General features: G+C 30.9%; 2 protein-coding genes across 2 annotated transcripts; both read left to right on the top strand.

The window, feature by feature from the left end:
* The first annotated feature begins 8,168 nt into the window (after positions 1-8,168).
* LOC112535501 lies at positions 8,169-10,917 on the top strand. Its single transcript, XM_048373613.1, has 5 exons — positions 8,169-9,116; positions 9,302-9,444; positions 9,859-9,956; positions 10,093-10,304; positions 10,400-10,917. Exons 1-5 carry the CDS (start codon positions 8,972-8,974, stop codon positions 10,915-10,917), a joined length of 1,116 nt encoding a protein of 371 aa, XP_048229570.1. The 5' UTR covers positions 8,169-8,971.
* A 26-nt stretch (positions 10,918-10,943) lies between these two features.
* Positions 10,944-13,006, top strand: LOC125368663 (probable serine/threonine-protein kinase PBL23). Its single transcript, XM_048370007.1, has 4 exons — positions 10,944-11,086; positions 11,185-11,376; positions 11,542-11,691; positions 12,429-13,006. Exons 1-4 carry the CDS (start codon positions 10,973-10,975, stop codon positions 12,717-12,719), a joined length of 747 nt encoding a protein of 248 aa, XP_048225964.1. The 5' UTR covers positions 10,944-10,972; the 3' UTR covers positions 12,720-13,006.
* The last annotated feature ends 5,692 nt before the right edge of the window (positions 13,007-18,698 follow it).

The raw sequence follows: 18,698 nt of genomic DNA, 5'->3' as shown, positions 1-18,698 counted from the left end.
TCTCTACTTCCTTTTTATCTCTTTTAATCTCCACAAATACCAAATCAGTTAAACATACATCAACGAGCTGAATAATGATGACAATCAAGAGATTAGCACTCATAGGATAAATTTTGTAAGAAGAACATGTATCTCAATAATTCATCAAAATCAAAACAACAAGACTTAACACCCTAAAATGGTTTCATTCAATACTCTCAAAGTGTTTAGGGTACATTTGCTCTCAAGATCAAAACATAGCATGTTATTACCATAAGCTTGCTAATGAATCAAGTCTCCACCACTACACATGAATTAGATGCAAAAATCAAAGGGACTTTACAAGGGTTGTAATGGGGCTTAGGAAAGGGTATGATAAAAGAAAAAATTAAAGTGTTTCATAATCAAGACAAAAAGGTTAGTTACCTGCATGATTACTATGTCACATAATCATAAAACACACTACAAAAACTTTGAGATTTATTCCCACATCTTATATTAGCACTAAAAACTTTGGAGAAATAATATGTAACAATTCAATTTAATATATTTGATGAATACTTCTCCAATTATCCTCTTTCATGAAAGGAATAAATATCAAATTTTTTTTTTCTATTTTTCTATTTTTTTTTATCTTTTTTTTTGTTTCATTTGTACCATGCAACACTTCCCTTCTTGTCTTGACAAGGGTAAAAAAATAGAGGTATCAAACGAAATATCTTGGGTTAAACAACATGTGTTAAAAATAAGAAAAAAAAAAGAAAATGGTAAATAGGCTCAAAGTGGTTAACTAAAAGGAAAATCAACAGAGTAGGTATTTTAAGAGTCTAAGAATAGGTTAATCCTAATTGCCCTTATTATATTAAAGCATCAATCCAAAGATATGGTCTTAACATGCATTTACAAGCAAGTTCTAGAATAAACATACTAAGTTTGATAACACTCAACAAAAATAATTAGAGCAAAATATAATGAACTACTCTTAGGCTCAAAAGCTCACTTTAATGTTCAAATTTGTATCAAGTCTTGTGCATTTTTCAGTCAATAAACTAATGGGATACCATCAGATAATTTTAAAGAAACAGTAATCATGCTTATCCCTTTTATGCATTAAAACTCAAACAAAAAATGTATATATAACTTACATGGTATTCTAGGTTATCAAAACAAAACTCAAGGTTGTAAAAGAAAAATTAGCACATATGAATTAAAGCCCACCTAATTCTAAGCATAAAAAAAAAATATTTTCAACAAGAAAAGGAAATCATGTAATTATCATATTCATCCCCCACACCTAAACTATACATTGTCCTCAATGTATCAAAAAGAAAATGGCTCACAAAAGAAATGAAATGAAATATGAAACTCCCCTGATTTGCGAGCAACTCGGACTGAATAGTCAATGGTGATGGTGGGAAAGGAGGTAGAACCGCCCAGTGAAAATAGGAAGATGGCTGCTGCAAAAGAAAATAAAATGTTGGTGGCTGCTGTAAAATAAAACTTTATTTCTTCTTCTTCTTCCTTTTTTTTTTTTGGTTCCATAATAAATAAATAAGAAAAATAAATAAATAAATAAATAAAGAAAATGAAGTAGAGAAGTCAAAATGAATTAGAAGATGTTTTGAAACAAGGCGTGGTCACGCCTTATAAGAAACGAGCTTCTGTAGAAAAAATGAACGTCAAAATAAAATAGAAGGTGTTTTGAAACAAGGCGTGATCACGCCTTATAAAAAACGAGCTTCTGTAACCTTAAGAGCAGTTTTCAAAACAGAAGATGTTTTGAAACAAGGCGTGGTCACGCCTTATAAGAAACGAGCTTCTGTAAAAAAAAATTCAGTTAATGCTTCTGGGAGAGCTGTAAAAGGCGTGGTCACGCCTTATCGAAATTAGTCTCCTGCCAGAAAAAAAATTGAACTTCTTCATTAAAAAATATTAGAAAATAAAATGAATTAAGTAAGAAAATAAAAGTATAAATAAAAATAAAGAAAGCATTTGGATTGCCTCCCAATGGCACAATTATTTAACGTCGTTATGCTCGACAGAATGATAAACATTTGAGTCATCCAAATAAATGAGGTGATCCAAAGAAAAACTAATGAGAAATTGAGCAATTTCACCCTCATGGAAGATCTTCAATCTATGACCATTCACTTTGAAAATTTTATCTGAATCCAAGCTTTTAATTTCCACTGCACCATAGGAAAATACATTACTAATAATAAATGGGCCGATCTATTGAGAATAAAACTTATCAGGTATAAGCTTCAATCGAGAATTATATAATAATACTTTTTTACCAATCCCATAATTAATTCCTTCTAAATTAGATTGTGCATCTAATTCTTGCTCATCACTAACACTTTCTTTTGCAAATACTTCGTGTACAATTAGATCAATTACATCAATATGGCAAAGAGAATGTACATTATTAGGATATTTCATTGCATCGAAAATATTAAATTTAACAATCTCTCCATCAAACTCTAGGAGAGAGCACTCTCATCTACATTAATCTTTGTCTTAGCAATTTTCATGAATGGTCGTCCTAATAAAATTGAAGATGATTTTGATGAAGAATTACCATCCATTTCCAAAATGTAAAAGTCGACAGGAAATATGAGCTCATTAACCTGCACCAAAACATCTTCAACAACTCCAAGGAGATGAATATAAGAATGATCAACTAATTGAATCATTACACCAGTCTTTTGCAAGTCATTTAGTTTCAAATCTTGATAAATAGAAAATGGCATGACATTAATGGAAGCTCCCAAATCTAACATGGCACGCTCAATTTTCGTATTAGCAATAACACAAGGTAATGAAAACATACCTGGATCCTTGCATTTTTCTGGCATATTCTTTTGCAAGATAGCCGACACATTTTTACTTACCACCACTTTTTCCTTTTCCTTCATCCTTCTTTTGTTTGTGCACAATTTCTTCAAGAACTTTGCATATTTAGGAATTTGCTTGATAGTATCCAATAATAAGATATTTATCTCCACCTTCCTAAATGTATCCGAGATCTCCTTTCCTTGCTCATCTTCTTTTGGCTTAGCTAATCTGCTAGGAAAATGAGGTAATGGAGTGTGAGATGAAAGAAATAGAGGAGGATCGAATTTTACCCCACGTGATATTTAGAGGAAGCTTCTTCTTCCTTTTCCTTGATCGGTTCACTTCCCTTAAGTGGGATCGACCCTGAAGGAATCTCCTTTCCACTTCTTAGAAAAATTGCACTAACATTCTTCTTTGGATTTATCTCTGGTTGTGAAGGTAGTTTTTCAGAATTTTGAGCCTCTAATTTACTAACCGACGTAGCCAATTGAGTAATTTGATTGCCTAAATTCTGAATGTTTGACCTTGTTTCCTGTTGAAATTGAAAAGCATTGTTAGCAAGATTTTTAATAATATCTTTCAAAGACATACCTGAATTTGAAGCTTGAGGTTTTTGGAGAACTTGAGGTAGTCTAATGAAATTCTGGAAAGGATAATTTTGTTGTCCTCATTGGTTTCTATAGCTCAAATTCGGGTGATCTCTCCATCCAGGATTTTAATGATCGGAACAAGGGTCATACCTCCTTTGAGGTTGACCAGTAAATCCGCCTAGAGCATTAGCTTCTTGCATCGAGTCATATTGCAATGTTGGGCACATATCGGTGAGATGTCCTTGAACTGAGCATATTCCACAAACTTTTGCCATTTGCAATTGCCCTACAGCCATTTGACGAACCAAAGTAGTTAAATCAGAAATTGATTTTCAAGATTTTTAATGCTTACCTCATTAACTCGTCTTGTAGCTCCATCAGCTCTTGTACCAAATTGCTAAGAATTTTCAGCCATGTTTGAAATCAATTGCTTGGCTTCTTCAGGTGTCTTGTCTATCAAAGCTCCACCACTTACTGCATCAATCATAGTCCTATCCATTGGCAATAATCCTTCATAGAAGTATTGGGTTAAGAGTTGTTGAGAAATTTGATGATGGGGGCAGCTAGCACACAGTTGCTTGAACCTTTCCTAATACTCATACAATGTTTCTCCAGTGGACTGTGTTATGCCACAAATTTCTTTTCTGATGTTGGCAGCTCTTGTTGCAGGGAAGAACTTATCTAAGAACAATCTTTTCATCTCATTCCATGTTGTTATTGAACCGGAGGATAGATAATAGAGCCAATCTTTTGCTTTATCCTTCAAAGAAAAGGGAAAAGCTCTAAGATTTATTTGCTCTTCAGTGACACCATGTGGCTTCATTTCGGAGCACACAATATGGAATTCTTTCAAGTGTTTATGAGGATCTTCACCTGCACATCCATGAAAAGAAGGGAGTAAGTGAACTAAACCAGATTTTAATTCAAAATCAACTACAATATTTGGAAATATAATGCATAAAGGTTGTTGATTTAAATCCGGTGCAGCTAGCTCTTTGAGAGTTCCGTTCGCCATATTTTCTATAACTTCTTGAAAAATAGATGTGTCACCAATAGCCAAATCTATTTCCAACTCTTCTATGAGACAACTTTTTCTTTGTCTAGTCTCCTTTCTTAATCGACGCAATGTCTTCTCAATTTCAAGATTAAACTGCAAATCAATATCTTGAGAAGAATGAGTTATAAACAAATAAATTAAACAATGAGAAACTAAAATAGGTTCTCCGGCAACAGCGCCAAATTTGAATGGGTTATCGAAGCCTTTCAAAATAATTTATTGATTTTCCTAAACTAACTTGTAGAAATAGTGAAACCAGGTCGAATCCTAAGGGAACCAATGTGGATAGCTTCTCAAAGTAAAATAAAAATGGAGGAATTTTGAATGTTTGAATTAAAATTATGAATAAACAGAAAATAATGAAGGCAGAATATTAAAGTAAATAAAAATCAATCTTAACAAATTTTCAATTCAAGAGTGCTAATTTCATCAAATTGTAATCATGATCATAGGCTAAAATATCAATTCTTCTATTCAAGTACTTAGTCTACTTATTCGAAAAAGCCGCAATAAGTGTAATTCTCCTAATATAATTGACTCAAACCCAACATCCAAATCAAAACTCACCATTAGTCAACTGGGCACGATAGCGTTTCATATCAACTTAATGATAACATTAAGAATAATGAGAATGACTAAACCAATATTAATTAATTGAGATAACTGCAATTGAATTAACCTTGTTCCTTTATTTCCCTAGAGCCCATTATGCAAGCTATGTAATTTGAATAAGCCACAATCACACACGCATGAGCCAGCTCCCTGCTACTTGTGTCAATCGTTTATGACTATTACGGATCACAAACTCAAAGATTAGCAATAGAAAAATCAATATTAAAATTGAGTCGTCAGTTCAATCAATATCAGTAATTCATAAATAATAAGAACAAGAAATAAAGAAACTTGAATTAAAGAAGAATTTTGTTAAGCACAAAGCCTTACGAAATCACAATTGGAATTTATTCACTCTTGAATTAGAAACTAAAAACTTAGCTACTCATGGTGGAGTAAGAATTGTAGAGAATAGAAGAAGAATAAGAATATGAATCTCAAAGTACTCGGCCCTCCTTTACTTGGTAGAACTAGCCTCCTTATATAGGAAGTTAAACCTAAACCCTAATAAGAGAATCCTTATTAAAAAGAAATAAAGTTCATATATGATCTTATCCCTATAGGGAAGGATAAGATAAAGAGTAATCTAAACAAATTAAAATCCTAAATACATGGGAGAAAGTTTTCTTTATCTAACACTTCCAAAAATAAAGAAAATTAACTAAAGATGGGTCCACCACAAATTTATCTCTGAAAAATTCGAAGCTCTCTTTTGCAACTTTCAGCAGCTTATGAGTTGTAAGGCGTGGTCACGCCTTATTGAAAATGATCTTCTGTCCAAATTTTTGCTCTTCCTTCAAAAGACTTGGTTTTTGACAAGTGATACTTTAAAACATGTCTTTTGGCTGAATTTCACTCAATCCTTGATATTTCACCATCTAGATCATAATAAACACAATTTCCACAACTAAGCACATTATCCAATCAAAATGTAAGAGAATTAAACACAATAAGTATAACTATTTATGACCTATTTTGGGATGTGAAGACAACTAAATCAACCTCTTTTCTTGAATCTACCCATAAATATATATATAGGTTTATGTCTTTTACCATTTATGGTCTGGAAGAAAGCAATGGAGCAGTTAGAAAAACCGAATTTGCTGTATAAGGAATTGAGTTTGAGTTGCTTATAATAGATAGATGGCAGATCAATTGTTCTCTATTTCACTTAAATGAAAGCTGGAAGTATAGTGATACAAGATTGGTCACTAAGGTTCCTAAGTTTCTTGAGACGATAAGTCCTAATTCTATATACACTTCTGAAAACAAGTCATAGTGTGTTAGCTGATTTCTCAAGTTTAATAAAAATGAAAGCTCTTAAGGAGGTAGCTCCAAATGTCTTTATGTGCTTGGACGATAGGAGGAAACCTATTTAGGAGGAAGGAGATTTAGAGGAGCTTAGACAAGGAGGTGGTGATCCCTTTAGAAAAGCAAGCTAAAAGTAGTGTTATGGATGATTCACATCATCAACTTTCTATTTTGGGGAGCGATAAATCATTAACCATTTTGATTCAAAGCTTGAATACTAAGCCTTAAGAGTTGGATGGATAAGTGCCCAAGAGATTCTTATTCTATGCTGTTTTTCATTCCATGCAAGTCCAATCAAGGTTCACAAGAAAGTACCAATCTGCTTTCAGTAGCTAGTCAGCAAGGAACCGAACGAAAGCAAGGATTACGGGTGGGTCTGATGAAGCGCTCATGGTAGTAGCGAGAAAGATGACAATGAAGTCTGAAAAAGCAAAAGGCTAGGGCTAGTCCTAGTAGGCAGAGCGAAGGGAAAGAGAATCATCAAGGGGAATGCTTTGATTGATTGGAAGGGTTTTACACCTGTGAATAAATGTTTCCAATTTTGTATTGAAGTTTTAGTCAAGAAACAAAGAAAATCATGGAAGGCTTCATGGCTTAGAATTCATAAATCTCCCTCTCCCATCATCATGTCCATGATAGTTCACGACAATGAAGACAAGGATTCCTACTTATGAAGGAAGGTTTACGGGTAAAACTAATTTCAATATTTTTGCAGTTAATCAAGCTCCAACTACTCTATTCCATCAAAAAGTGTACAAACTTTACTTTTAATAGTTTTAGGGTTACCAAGAGTCATTTTGAAACTCATATTATTATTACCCTCAACAACCATCAAAAGCTCATTTATTTCAACTTGTGATCAAGATTCGAGTGAGGGCTCAATCCTTAAAGTAGTTGAATGATTTATTTTTGTATTCAAAGTTCAAATTGTTTAGCTTGTACAAGTAAGAAACTTATTTCTCTCGTAACTAAAATTGAAAATTTTAACTTATGGTTTGAATGTAAATCTATAGAAAAATAATTGGATTAAATTTTGTGTTAACTTGTAAAATAAGGTTTGATCTACACATAAAGTAGATAATTAGTAGATTCTCTAAATTCTGCTGAAGATATGTTATAGGCTTGAAGGACCTCTATAAATCAAGATATTCAATCTCCTTCTCTCTTTAAAATTTTTTGACTCTATTGTTTTTTTCTACTTATATTTCTTTAATCTCAATTTTCTTAGCAATTTTCATTTTTATTTGTAAGTCATTTTTATATAGTCTTTCCTTTTCCTTAAACCACTAATTCACTAAGTCCTTCCCGTGTGATTGTGATATTTCAAGAATATAGATATTCTGTTTGTTTACTTAAAATAATGGTATTTTTTATCATGGGATGAGTCAACAACTTTAATATTAATCAAATTTTTTTTTATTATTATCTCTGTAATTGTGATCATGTTAAAAACTTTGCCCGATAATTTAGTCAGAAACTAAAATTAAAATTAATATCAAAATACGCTGCTAGAATTTAAAAACTAAGACCTATGTACTAAAATTAATTATTTGGCAATTAAGTTTAAGAACAACAATATGCTTAGTCTATTTTTTTATGAGTGATGTAGGACTCTTAGAGGTTGCAAATCACTCCATCAAAAATTTTAATGCAATTGCATATCTAAAATTTGAAAAGACCTATATCATTTCATCTATGCGCTCTTGAATATCTCAATTATATTTTTATAAAAGTCACTTTTATCAAAATATAAAAAATAAATCTAGCTAACGTACAAAACACCAAATAAGTTGTCATCCAACAATAGTTTCAAGCTCCATTTCGACTATTAGCAGCTGATAAAGAGCTTATCAAAAACTTAAATAAATATTATTGACTGACATAAACAGCTACCAGTTCCTCTCATCAGCTGAATCAAAGACAATTCTAACATAAAACATTTCTTGAACATAGATTAAAGGGAAAAATAAATTAAAAAAAAAAAAAGAATAAATGATGAAGCCGGATGTTGCTTTCCTTTGTTTGATATTATATCCAACCATCTTAATTAACATCAGAAAATGGTAGCAGTCAATTTCATTGACAGAGGCACTTTGGCAATAGTTAACAAAACAAGAACACATGAAACCAAAGTTTTTACAGGGAAACTCTCTCTCATGGCTGTAACTACTAAATGCCACAAGAGTTTGTAAAAGATTCATGATTCTCCAAGGGACGATAACTCTGTTTTTATCAGAACATTCCTAGTACATTTGTCTTCTTGTCCCACTAACGTACAGGACATTGCATTGGTTTGAAGATGCTTTTAACTTTGGAATTAACAAAATCAAAGAAATTGCCACCTTATTGCCTTACTGCCAATCCTCTTCTTTACAAATCTATATAACTAAAAATTCCCTTTTAATGGATATCCGAATATGCGCACTGAATCAACTTCTGAATTAGATGTTTTCCCGGATTCATCACCGCCATCATTTCTCATTGTCTCTCAAAAGGGCATAGTATTTTCAAGAGAACTAGTAAAATTAATAACTGTTCTATCCGCCTGTAAGATAGAAAAAAGTTTACATGCGATTTGAGTTCAATGGAATCTCAAAGGGTGGTGGTGATTCAGGATGCATCAAGAGAAGTTTGTTCAAGTGCTTTGAGGTGGGCATTCCAAGGCTTGTCACTTAAGCCTGGCGATATGCTTACCTTTCTTGCAGTTCTTCATCAGGTTGATAACCCTTGTAAGTCACCTTATGCAGGAAGCAGGAAGCTATGTAAGCATGTCTATATGTTTATTTTACTTGCTGACAGGAGCAAAATAGCTAGTAAACTATCAATTAGCTTGAAATGATATGTCATGTGCAGGTGTTTTCATCTATTTGCTTAATAGTCTGGTGTTTTTTCTTTCTTCCTGCTTTCTTTTCAGTGGGATATAAAAGCAAAGTGGATTCAAATTCCATGTTCGGAACGAATGAGAAAATTGTCAATAGAGAAGCTGCGAGGAAGAAGGAAGAGTATGGGAAGAATGCAGAACTCGTACAGGTTTCCAAGCTGTATGAGATGCAGAAGGTACTTATGAATATAGCTACTAATGCAGCCTGTATTTGAAACTGATAGATATCATAACCTAAATAAGGACCACTGCCATAAAGTTTTCTTATTGTAATAAGAACTCATATTTGTTCAGAAAGACGAGAAACGTCTGTTGACAGAATTCCTGAGCCGCTTCAATGGATTTGGAAATATACTGTCTATAGGCTTTCTTTTTCCTGATATGGAATATTTGATAGCATAGATGACAAAATGCAATCTAGTTATAATTCATCTTTGATTTTAAAAATCATTTGTTTTACAACCTCAGGGTAGATGTTCTAGTGAATTTCTGAAGTGCAAGACCATGAACTTATCAGGAAGATTGAGTTTATGAATTGTGCAGTTTCCATTTAAGCTTAATAAGATGTTTTCTTTTGCATGAAATCCCAGGTTGTATTTAAGATAGAGGTGGCAACAGGACCTTCACCAAAGGTAGTTGCTTTAAAAGCAGCAGAAAATTTGAAGGCAACATGGGTGATTCTTGACAGGTCAGGCAAACTTTTGTCCCAAAAAGAAATTTTACAAAAGAAATGATTTTTTTATCAAGTAATATATATCTATAGAGAGAGAGAGGAATGCTGATTGCAATAATTATGATACTGATCTCAGTTCTCACTTGAACAGGCAGATGAAGAGAGACAGGAAATATTTCCTGGCGAAACTTTCATGTGGTATATCAAGAATGAAGCGAAATAACATGATTAAGCAATTGAGAGGTCCAAAACCAATGCCAAAATACACACCTTTAAAGCAAGAAAATCTCAGCAGCTTAATAACTTATGACGACATGGTGCCAGGAACTCCTGACGATCTTTTCAGCATTGAAATTCGTCCAAGTAATTGTTAATTTTCCGGTTTAATTTGCAGAAATTTTTTCTGTTTTTACCTCCAAGTTTAGTGGCATATTCAGTTGAGTTGAGTTTAATGACAGGCGTAGCTGAAGCAGACCAAGAAAGACAGGTTCAAGAAATAACACATGGCTCTGAGAAAGCAAGAGAAGAATGGCAAGCTGAAGAGGTACTTCAAAATTCAATGTGTGCACTTTGCAAGAATAGACGACCGAGTAATGGATGCCAAATGGACTTCACATATGCAGAACTCCATGCTGCTACAGATGGATTTTCGCCAAAGAATTATTTATATGAAGGTGGATTTGGATCTGCTTTCAGAGGTCACCTGAAAAGTAGAAATCTGAAAATAGTCGTAAAGCAACAGAAAACTGCAACTCCTCAAAAAGAAATGAATTTCAGTTCAGAAATCAATCTGCTCAGACATAAAAACGTACTCATGCTCTTAGGATCATATGCAACAGGAAGTCTGAAGCTACTTGTATATGAGTATGCCTGCAATGGTTCACTGAAACAACACTTATCAAGTAAGCAGTTGGTTTTACAACTTCATTATCAAACAATCCAGTTCTTGAATCTAGCAAAAATTCAAGAGGTCTAACAAGCTGTGCCCTGATGCAGAACATTGCCCTTTACCTTTGACATGGGCGGAGAGGATGAAAGTAGCATTGGGTGCTGCAAGAGGATTAGACTATCTACACAAAAACAACATAGTTCACAAAAATGTTACAGCAAGTAGCATTGTGCTAACCCATGAGTTTGAACCACTGGTAATGACTTGGCAACTGATTTTTGTTTACATTGTCAAATTTGTATTGCACATACGTGCCAAACTTACTTTTAACTTGAGCCTTAAATGCATTTTCAGCTTGGAGATTTTGGGTTTCCATCAGGGGGCAAGATTCTTGAAACTTTGGATTACTTAGCACCAGAATATGCAGGAAACTGGCAACTTTCAACTGCTTCAGATGTTTATGCATTTGGTGTTGTTCTGCTAGAGTTGATCAGTGGCCAGATGGTTACAGACAAGATGCCAGAGGGGAAAAGTCTTGTGGGATGGGTATGTAAGGAATCAAAACACCATACATTTCCCTTTCCCAAAAAGGGCAAAAGATAGAACATTTTATCATGGAATTGCAGGCAAATGGCATCACTAAATAGCTTCTGGCTAGACAAGCTAGATCATCATTTGTCCGAGTCTCATAATTGGTTACTTTTTGTACAGGCAAGACCACTTCTGAAAGAAAGGAGACTTCTTGAGATAATTGATCCTAGAATTGCCAACTCCCATGATGGAGAACAAATTTATTGGATGGGCAGACTAATACAGAATTGTCTTCACAAAATTCCGGATAAAAGATTAACAATAGACAAGGTGACTATAATTTGTTTTCACAGTGCACCAACTACAAACAGTTAGCCAAGGTTTTAAATCCTATTTGTTATTCTGCAAGCCTAAAAATTATATCTCCTGGAAAATGGTTTCTTACATCTTCTCCAGTTGTATCTGTCAAAAGATCTATGTCACCAAAAAGCTTAAACCTGATTTAGTTTTATATCTTTAACACACCCCTGCCAAAAGCTGAATCTAAGGATTCGTTTGGTATGGGGTAAGTAAAGTAAGGAGAGGAAGTAGCACTTCTTAGAAAGCAGAAATAATTGTGTTTAGATTGCACCATGACAAGAACTTACTTAACTTACTTAGGGTGGCTAGGTAAGTAGAACTCAATTGACTAATATATCATCACTTAAATATTTAAAAAAAAAAAAAAAGCAAACAATAATTTGTAATGGATATTACTTTCTTAAAATATATGACAAGACAATGAAATTTCTATTTCTTAGAAAGTCAAATTACATACCAAACACTATAATTTTTTATTCCTGCGAATTCAACTTTCTGAGAAGTATTCTCTCTGAAAAGTAGACTATTTATACCAAACAAGGCCTAAGAGTATATATATATATATATATATACATATATATGTATTATACATATTCGCTCGAAAATGCTTATCGGGCTTGTTACGGGGAGAAGTGCAATCGGGTTTCAAGAATAGTTTTATATCTGTAACAGTATCATTTGTTACATGTCTGTTTCCATTGCTGTAGGTGGTTTGTGCACTGGAATGCATAGCAGATAGACAATCAAGCCATGTAATGGAAGATTTTTCTGCAGTGAAATCATATATAGAGCAGCAGGAAATGCTTAGTGGAGACATGGAAGTAGTAGGACACCAATTGACGAGCAGATCTTTTTCCTTAACTTCTTCTTCAGTGACCGCAAGAAGTAGCACAAGTTTTAGCAGGAGCTCTACAAGTAGTAATGGAAGAAGTGACAAAATGCATAGAGGAATAACAGGAAATAGAATTTCACTGTATTATGCACAGATGCATAATTAGTTCCATTTTGACTAGTTTGAAAAATGATTACATATGTCATCAAAGGAGAAAAAAAAAAAAAAAAGAAGAAGAAATGATTACATAAAATAAAGCTAGAAAAATAAGAAAGAAATGTGAAAAGAGAAGTAAAAGTTTTTCTTTATTAAGTGAAATTAATTTGCAATCTTTGTTTACAAAAATTAAAAAAGTATTTAGTGTTTTCTAGTTTTTATTTCTTTAAAATAATTTTTTTTATTTAATTCTACATGAAAATGTAATGAGAAAATAATAAAAAGATAAAATGTGGGAAGAAAAAAGTTAATAAACATAAGAGAATGTGAAAAGAAAAAAAAAAAGGTTATAAAGCCAATATTTAGTAATATATTAAAAATAGATTCTGTTCTTAAATACTATGTAAGAAGTTTTAAGAAGACAAAATAAAAACAATTATACTAAATATATTTTGTTATATTATTTGAAAAAGTGAATAAAAAAATATAAAACAAAAATAATAAAAAACACTTCCTGAATTTTTCACTTTTTTTATATAGTAAAAATGGTAGATGACTTATTCTTTTAAAACAATAATGTATTACAAAGTGCTTCAAGGGTTAGCATTTTTGTTTGTGTGGTTTAAAATTGAAGCCAACAAATAATAATATTATTAAAATTGTAATCAAACTAAAAAATCTAAAATTGAATAAATGAAACTAGATAATTAAATTTTTTTATAAATATAAACCAAATCAAACTGAATATGAAAATAACTAAACAAATATAATCAATATTATCTATTTTTAAAAAATAAATTTATTAATAAAATAAATATTTTGATTAGTTTGGTTAAATAAAATTCTCTTTTATTTAAAATCGAATTTAGTCCACCTAAAAATTTTAAAAAATCAAAAAAATTAAATTTATAAAGAAGAATCAAAGAACTGGAGTGAATTATTTATGAAAAACACCTAAGCAACTTAAATTGCTCCACATTAAATGTGATACAAATATAATTTTATTATTTAATGAGCACTATTCATTTTTAGTTAAATTTATATTAATTAATATGATGTTTTAACTCTAAAATACGGATTAAATGTTTTTGTTAATTTTAATGAATGTATTTAGTAATTGAATTTATATTGTAAATATAAATATTGGTTAAATAATTTTATATATTCACTTTAAACGAATGGCATCTATAATTGCCATTTGTTGAGATTATTTATTAATGATGATCTATTAATTCGATTAATTAAAATATGGGCAGGGGGATCTGATAAGGATGCTTGTTGACATTACTTGTTAGATTGGGATTTTACAATCTTAAGGCTTGACCTAGTGCAATGCCAATATATTAGGAATTGGATGTAATGACCATACTAACGTAGGAGAAAATATGTAAATAATTATTTTTATATAAATATGTAATTAGAATTTTGGAGTAACTTTGCTCGATTCAGTTTTATCTTATTAAGATAGAATAATTTTTTTTATGTAAACATGTGACAAAAGATTTGGAGTCACCTTGCTCGACTTAACTTAATTTAATTAAAAATAAAATAATTATTTTTTATTTAAATGTATAATTAACTCAATTTAATCTAATTAAATATAAAAAAAAATATTTCTCATGTAAACATGTGATATGGATTTTGAAATGATTTAATTTAATTTAATTAAATATGGAATAATTATTTTTCATGTAAATATGTGATAAGAATTTTGAAATACCTTACTCGACTTAATTTAATCTAATTTTAAGTATGAAAATTATTTTTCATATAAACTGTGGTAAGAACTTTTTAATGGTATTGCTCGAATCAATTTAAGCTAATTTAAGTATGGAATAATTATTTGAAATAACTATAAAAAAGTACCGTGTAGTTTTACTATTTAATAACTTAGAGTATATGATTTTTTTAGATAAAAGGAGGTATGTAGTTTGTTAACCTAAAGGGCAATTGATCTATATTTTGAGCTCAACATTCAAATTGAATATTACTAACCTTCTATCCGCGTGTCTATATGACAGCAAATCAAAGGAACATATTAAAGTAAGAGCATCCTCAAGGAAGTCTTGTATAAAGACCCAAAAAGCGCGAGGGCGCTTCCAGACTGTGGGGGTACTTTTCATATGACCAACATTATACAAAACATTAAAATTTCCATCTTAAATCTTGCCAATTACATCAGGACGCCTGGCGGTCAAAGTGTCAGAGCTTCAAGAAGCGTGAAGGTGCTTCATATGCATGAGGGCTTCATATTGGAGCCTGAGACTGAAAATGACAAACGATAGCTTGATGAGAAGTATGAGGACGCTTCTGAGCACGGATAAGGCCAGCACAAGGGAGCTATTGTAGTGCCAGGGTAGTTTTCGCAATTAATGCTATATCAGTAACAGTTGAGATAGCAGTCACCCCGTCAGAGCCATGTGTCTAGAACCGTTGGAACCCCAACATCTCTTTCTAAAAAGCATGGGGGCTCCTTTCAAGACTTTAGGTAATTTTTTGCCAAGTCATCAATCTTGCATTTAATAAGTTTTGGACCCATTGTAACGTCTCTAAGAGGTTGGTATGAGTATAAATACCCCTCATAAAGACTCAATAAGTAAGTGTGTGATTTAGGTATATTAAAACTCTTGCAAATCCATTTCTCAACTTTCTACACTCAATTTTTTTATTTGTAAAGTGTATTAAGTTGAAACTTTTTGTTCAACTAAAAGTGTAAAGGATTGTTGTATGAGTCTAGTTATTAAAAACACAAGAAATTGGTTGTTGAGTAACATTAATACTAGAGATTGGTTCACTAAGGAAAGAGGTTTTGTGTTAGCCTTGAAAACACTAAGTTATTGAGTGAACTTATAAAACCCAAAGATTGTAATCTTAAAAATTACAGTGAAATACTCAAGTGTGATATTAAAGAGTGGATGTAGGGAGGATTGTTCCTGAATCACTATAAACCTTTCATGCCAGCTTCTCTAACCCTTACTCTCTTCAATCATCCTTAATCTTTCTTAAATTCTTGTGTTTTATTCAAAATTACTTACTTCCGCAGTTTGAAGTCACCAATTCAATCCCCCTTCTTAATTCTAAGGGACAACGTAGTTATATGTCGTGATAAAAAATTATATCTCACCGTTAAAAAAGTCTCGATTTATAAAAATATAACTAGCTTCACTCCGATTAATTGTCATTATTATATTTTATGTGCTTAATAATATAGATTTAGAGTTTAGTAACTCAAAATATTATTTTTTAAATTAAATCAATCTCATTGGATCAATGACTTCTCAAACTACGATTTAACGGTCAAATAATGAAATTAGAATTTGTAAAGTTCCAAAATCATATCATCAAACACGAACAACTTGATAATGATAGCGGATCGATATGAAGGTAGTTGAATCCCTACAAATCGAGACTTTTCAACAATGAGATACCTTTTTGTGTCATGATCTGTAACAACATACTCTCTTTCTCTTAATAAACCACATACTCGAAGTTGTCAAATGGTGTAATCACAAAGTATTTTTTTGTACTTATCCCTAATTATTTTAAATATAAAGGTGTGATTAGGGTTTTGAAATTTTCCAAAACAGTAGAGCCCAATTAGAACTGATTAGTTACAATTATTCTTTATATGAAAGTTTCATAAAAGTACTTTTGCAGTAGCTTTGCTTGTCTCAATTTAATCTAATTAAATATAAAGGTTTAATTTTTTTACATGTCAACATGAGATAAAGGTTTAGAGTGTTCTTGCTAGTCTCAATTTAATCTAATTAAGTTAGAAATATTCATTTTTATGTGATCATGAGATAAAGATTTTAGAGTACCATTGCTCGACTCAGTTTAATCTAATTAAGTAAGAAATATTCATTTTTCACGCGATCGTGAGAGAAGGATATCAGAGTGTTCTCTTTTGATTTAATTTAATCTAATTAAATAAGTAATAATAATTTTTCATATAATCATGAGATAAAGGTTTCAAAGCTCGAATCAATTTAATATAATTAAGGAATATTTATTATTATATAATCATGAGATAAGAATTTTAAATTGTCCTTGCTAGACTCAATTTAATTTAAGGATCAAGAGATAAGAGTTTTGGAGTGTCCTTACCCCACTCAATTTAACTTAATTAAGAAATAATAATTTTCATGTGATTGTGAGATAAGGATTTCAGAGTGTTCTCGCTTAGCTCAATTTAATCTAATTAATTAAATAATAATAATTTTTAATATGATCGTCATATAAATTTTTCAGAGTGTTTTGCTCGATTCAATTTAATCTAATTAATTAAATAATATTTCTCTTTATATCAACGTGTGATAAGATTTTCAGAGTGTTCTTAATTAATTAATATTTTATTGTTGAAGAGAAAATAAAGAAACTATTAATTAATTCTTTAATGTGTAGAACTATACAATTAACTAATACATATATTAAAACTAAGTATTAAAAGGAGGGAAAGATCGAGGACTTGGTGCTAAATTTTTTTAATAAATATTAGGAGATTATATTAGATTGAGACCTTAATATTATCATATTTGATCTATTAGAATTAAAATTGAAACACCAGTCTTAATTATATTATATATAAAATGACTAATTCTTTCGTTAATTTTGGCATTAGATCGAGACATTAGAACTTTAGAATTTTATCTTTACTGAATACGAATATTCACAAAAGGAGAGAAATTTTTTATTTATTTGTGATATATCAAAATCTTCATAGTTGATAATACATTTGTGAAGCTAAATTAATTTGCAAATACAAGTCATTAATTCTTACATGAAAAATGCAAGGAATTAAATGATTGAATATGAAAAGAAATTGTTGTAAATTAAGTGTTTTGCTTCCAAACATTAAGAATATTTCTATCAATTTACAATTATTAATGTAGTTTAATTATCTATAATTAATAACAAATCTATTTTACTAAAGTATCCCATTATCAATTATTTATTCAGTACACTTTTTTTGAACACTACTCAACTCATAGTGCTTTTATTTCTTTTGGGATTGGGAAGTTTAAAAATATAAAAATTCAATTCATCTTCTTAAAATTTATGTAGGTGTTGGAATTTGATTTTCTCATTTTAAAAGATTACCAAAAAGTTATTATAAAGTTATGATGACTTAAAATAAAGAAAAAAAGAATTCAGGTAAATTAATTTCTTCCAAAATGAATTATTTGAAACAATTCCTGAAGCCCTTAATACAGACACATAATAATTTATTGGACAAAAAAGGGTCAAATACCCCTTAAATTTGTCTTGTTGGTTCAAATTAGTTCAAATTTATTTTTTCTAACAATTAAACCTACAACTTCTATTTAAAGACTAAATCAATCCAATTTTTAGCTCATTTATAAGCGTGTATCTTACTTGTGATTGATAAATTAAAATAATATTAAAATATTTATTTTGTATTTTTTTTGCTTTTTAAATAATAAAATATTTTCATATTTTTTATTTATTTTTTGATTAATTATTTTTCTCTCATAATACTACTACCACGGCCACTTTGTTTTGTATTTATATGTCACCATCGCCACTCTACTATCTTCATTTAACACATTAATAAACTAGTTAACATCAATAAAATTATTTTTATTAATAAACACTCAATTCACGCTCTTTTATAAACACATGTAATTGAATATGGTTAAGATTTAAATTTATTTAGCCCTAAAATTAGAGTTGTGGGCCTAATTGTTGAGAAAATAAAATTGGATCTATTTGATCCTTTGAAACAAGTTCAAGGGGCAAATTGATTCCGTATTTAGGATTGTAAACGAATTAAGCCTCTTCTAAGAGTTAATTATTATACGAATTTTTCACGATACTGATCGAGTAGATTTTCATTTTAGAATAATTACTATTCGATGAGTTAAGCGAGACGAAACCCAGTTCATTCCATATGGAGCCACCTTCTTCGCCTAGCATTCCTACTTCCTTTAAGCTCTTTTTCAAGGGGTAACAAACCAGTCGCTGTTAC

The sequence above is a fragment of the Ricinus communis genome, chromosome 1 (assembly GCF_019578655.1).
Source record: "Ricinus communis isolate WT05 ecotype wild-type chromosome 1, ASM1957865v1, whole genome shotgun sequence".
NCBI classification, from domain to species: domain Eukaryota; kingdom Viridiplantae; phylum Streptophyta; class Magnoliopsida; order Malpighiales; family Euphorbiaceae; genus Ricinus; species Ricinus communis.
Note: the sequence above shows the minus strand (reverse complement) of the source record. Positions and strands in the feature narration are given on the sequence as shown.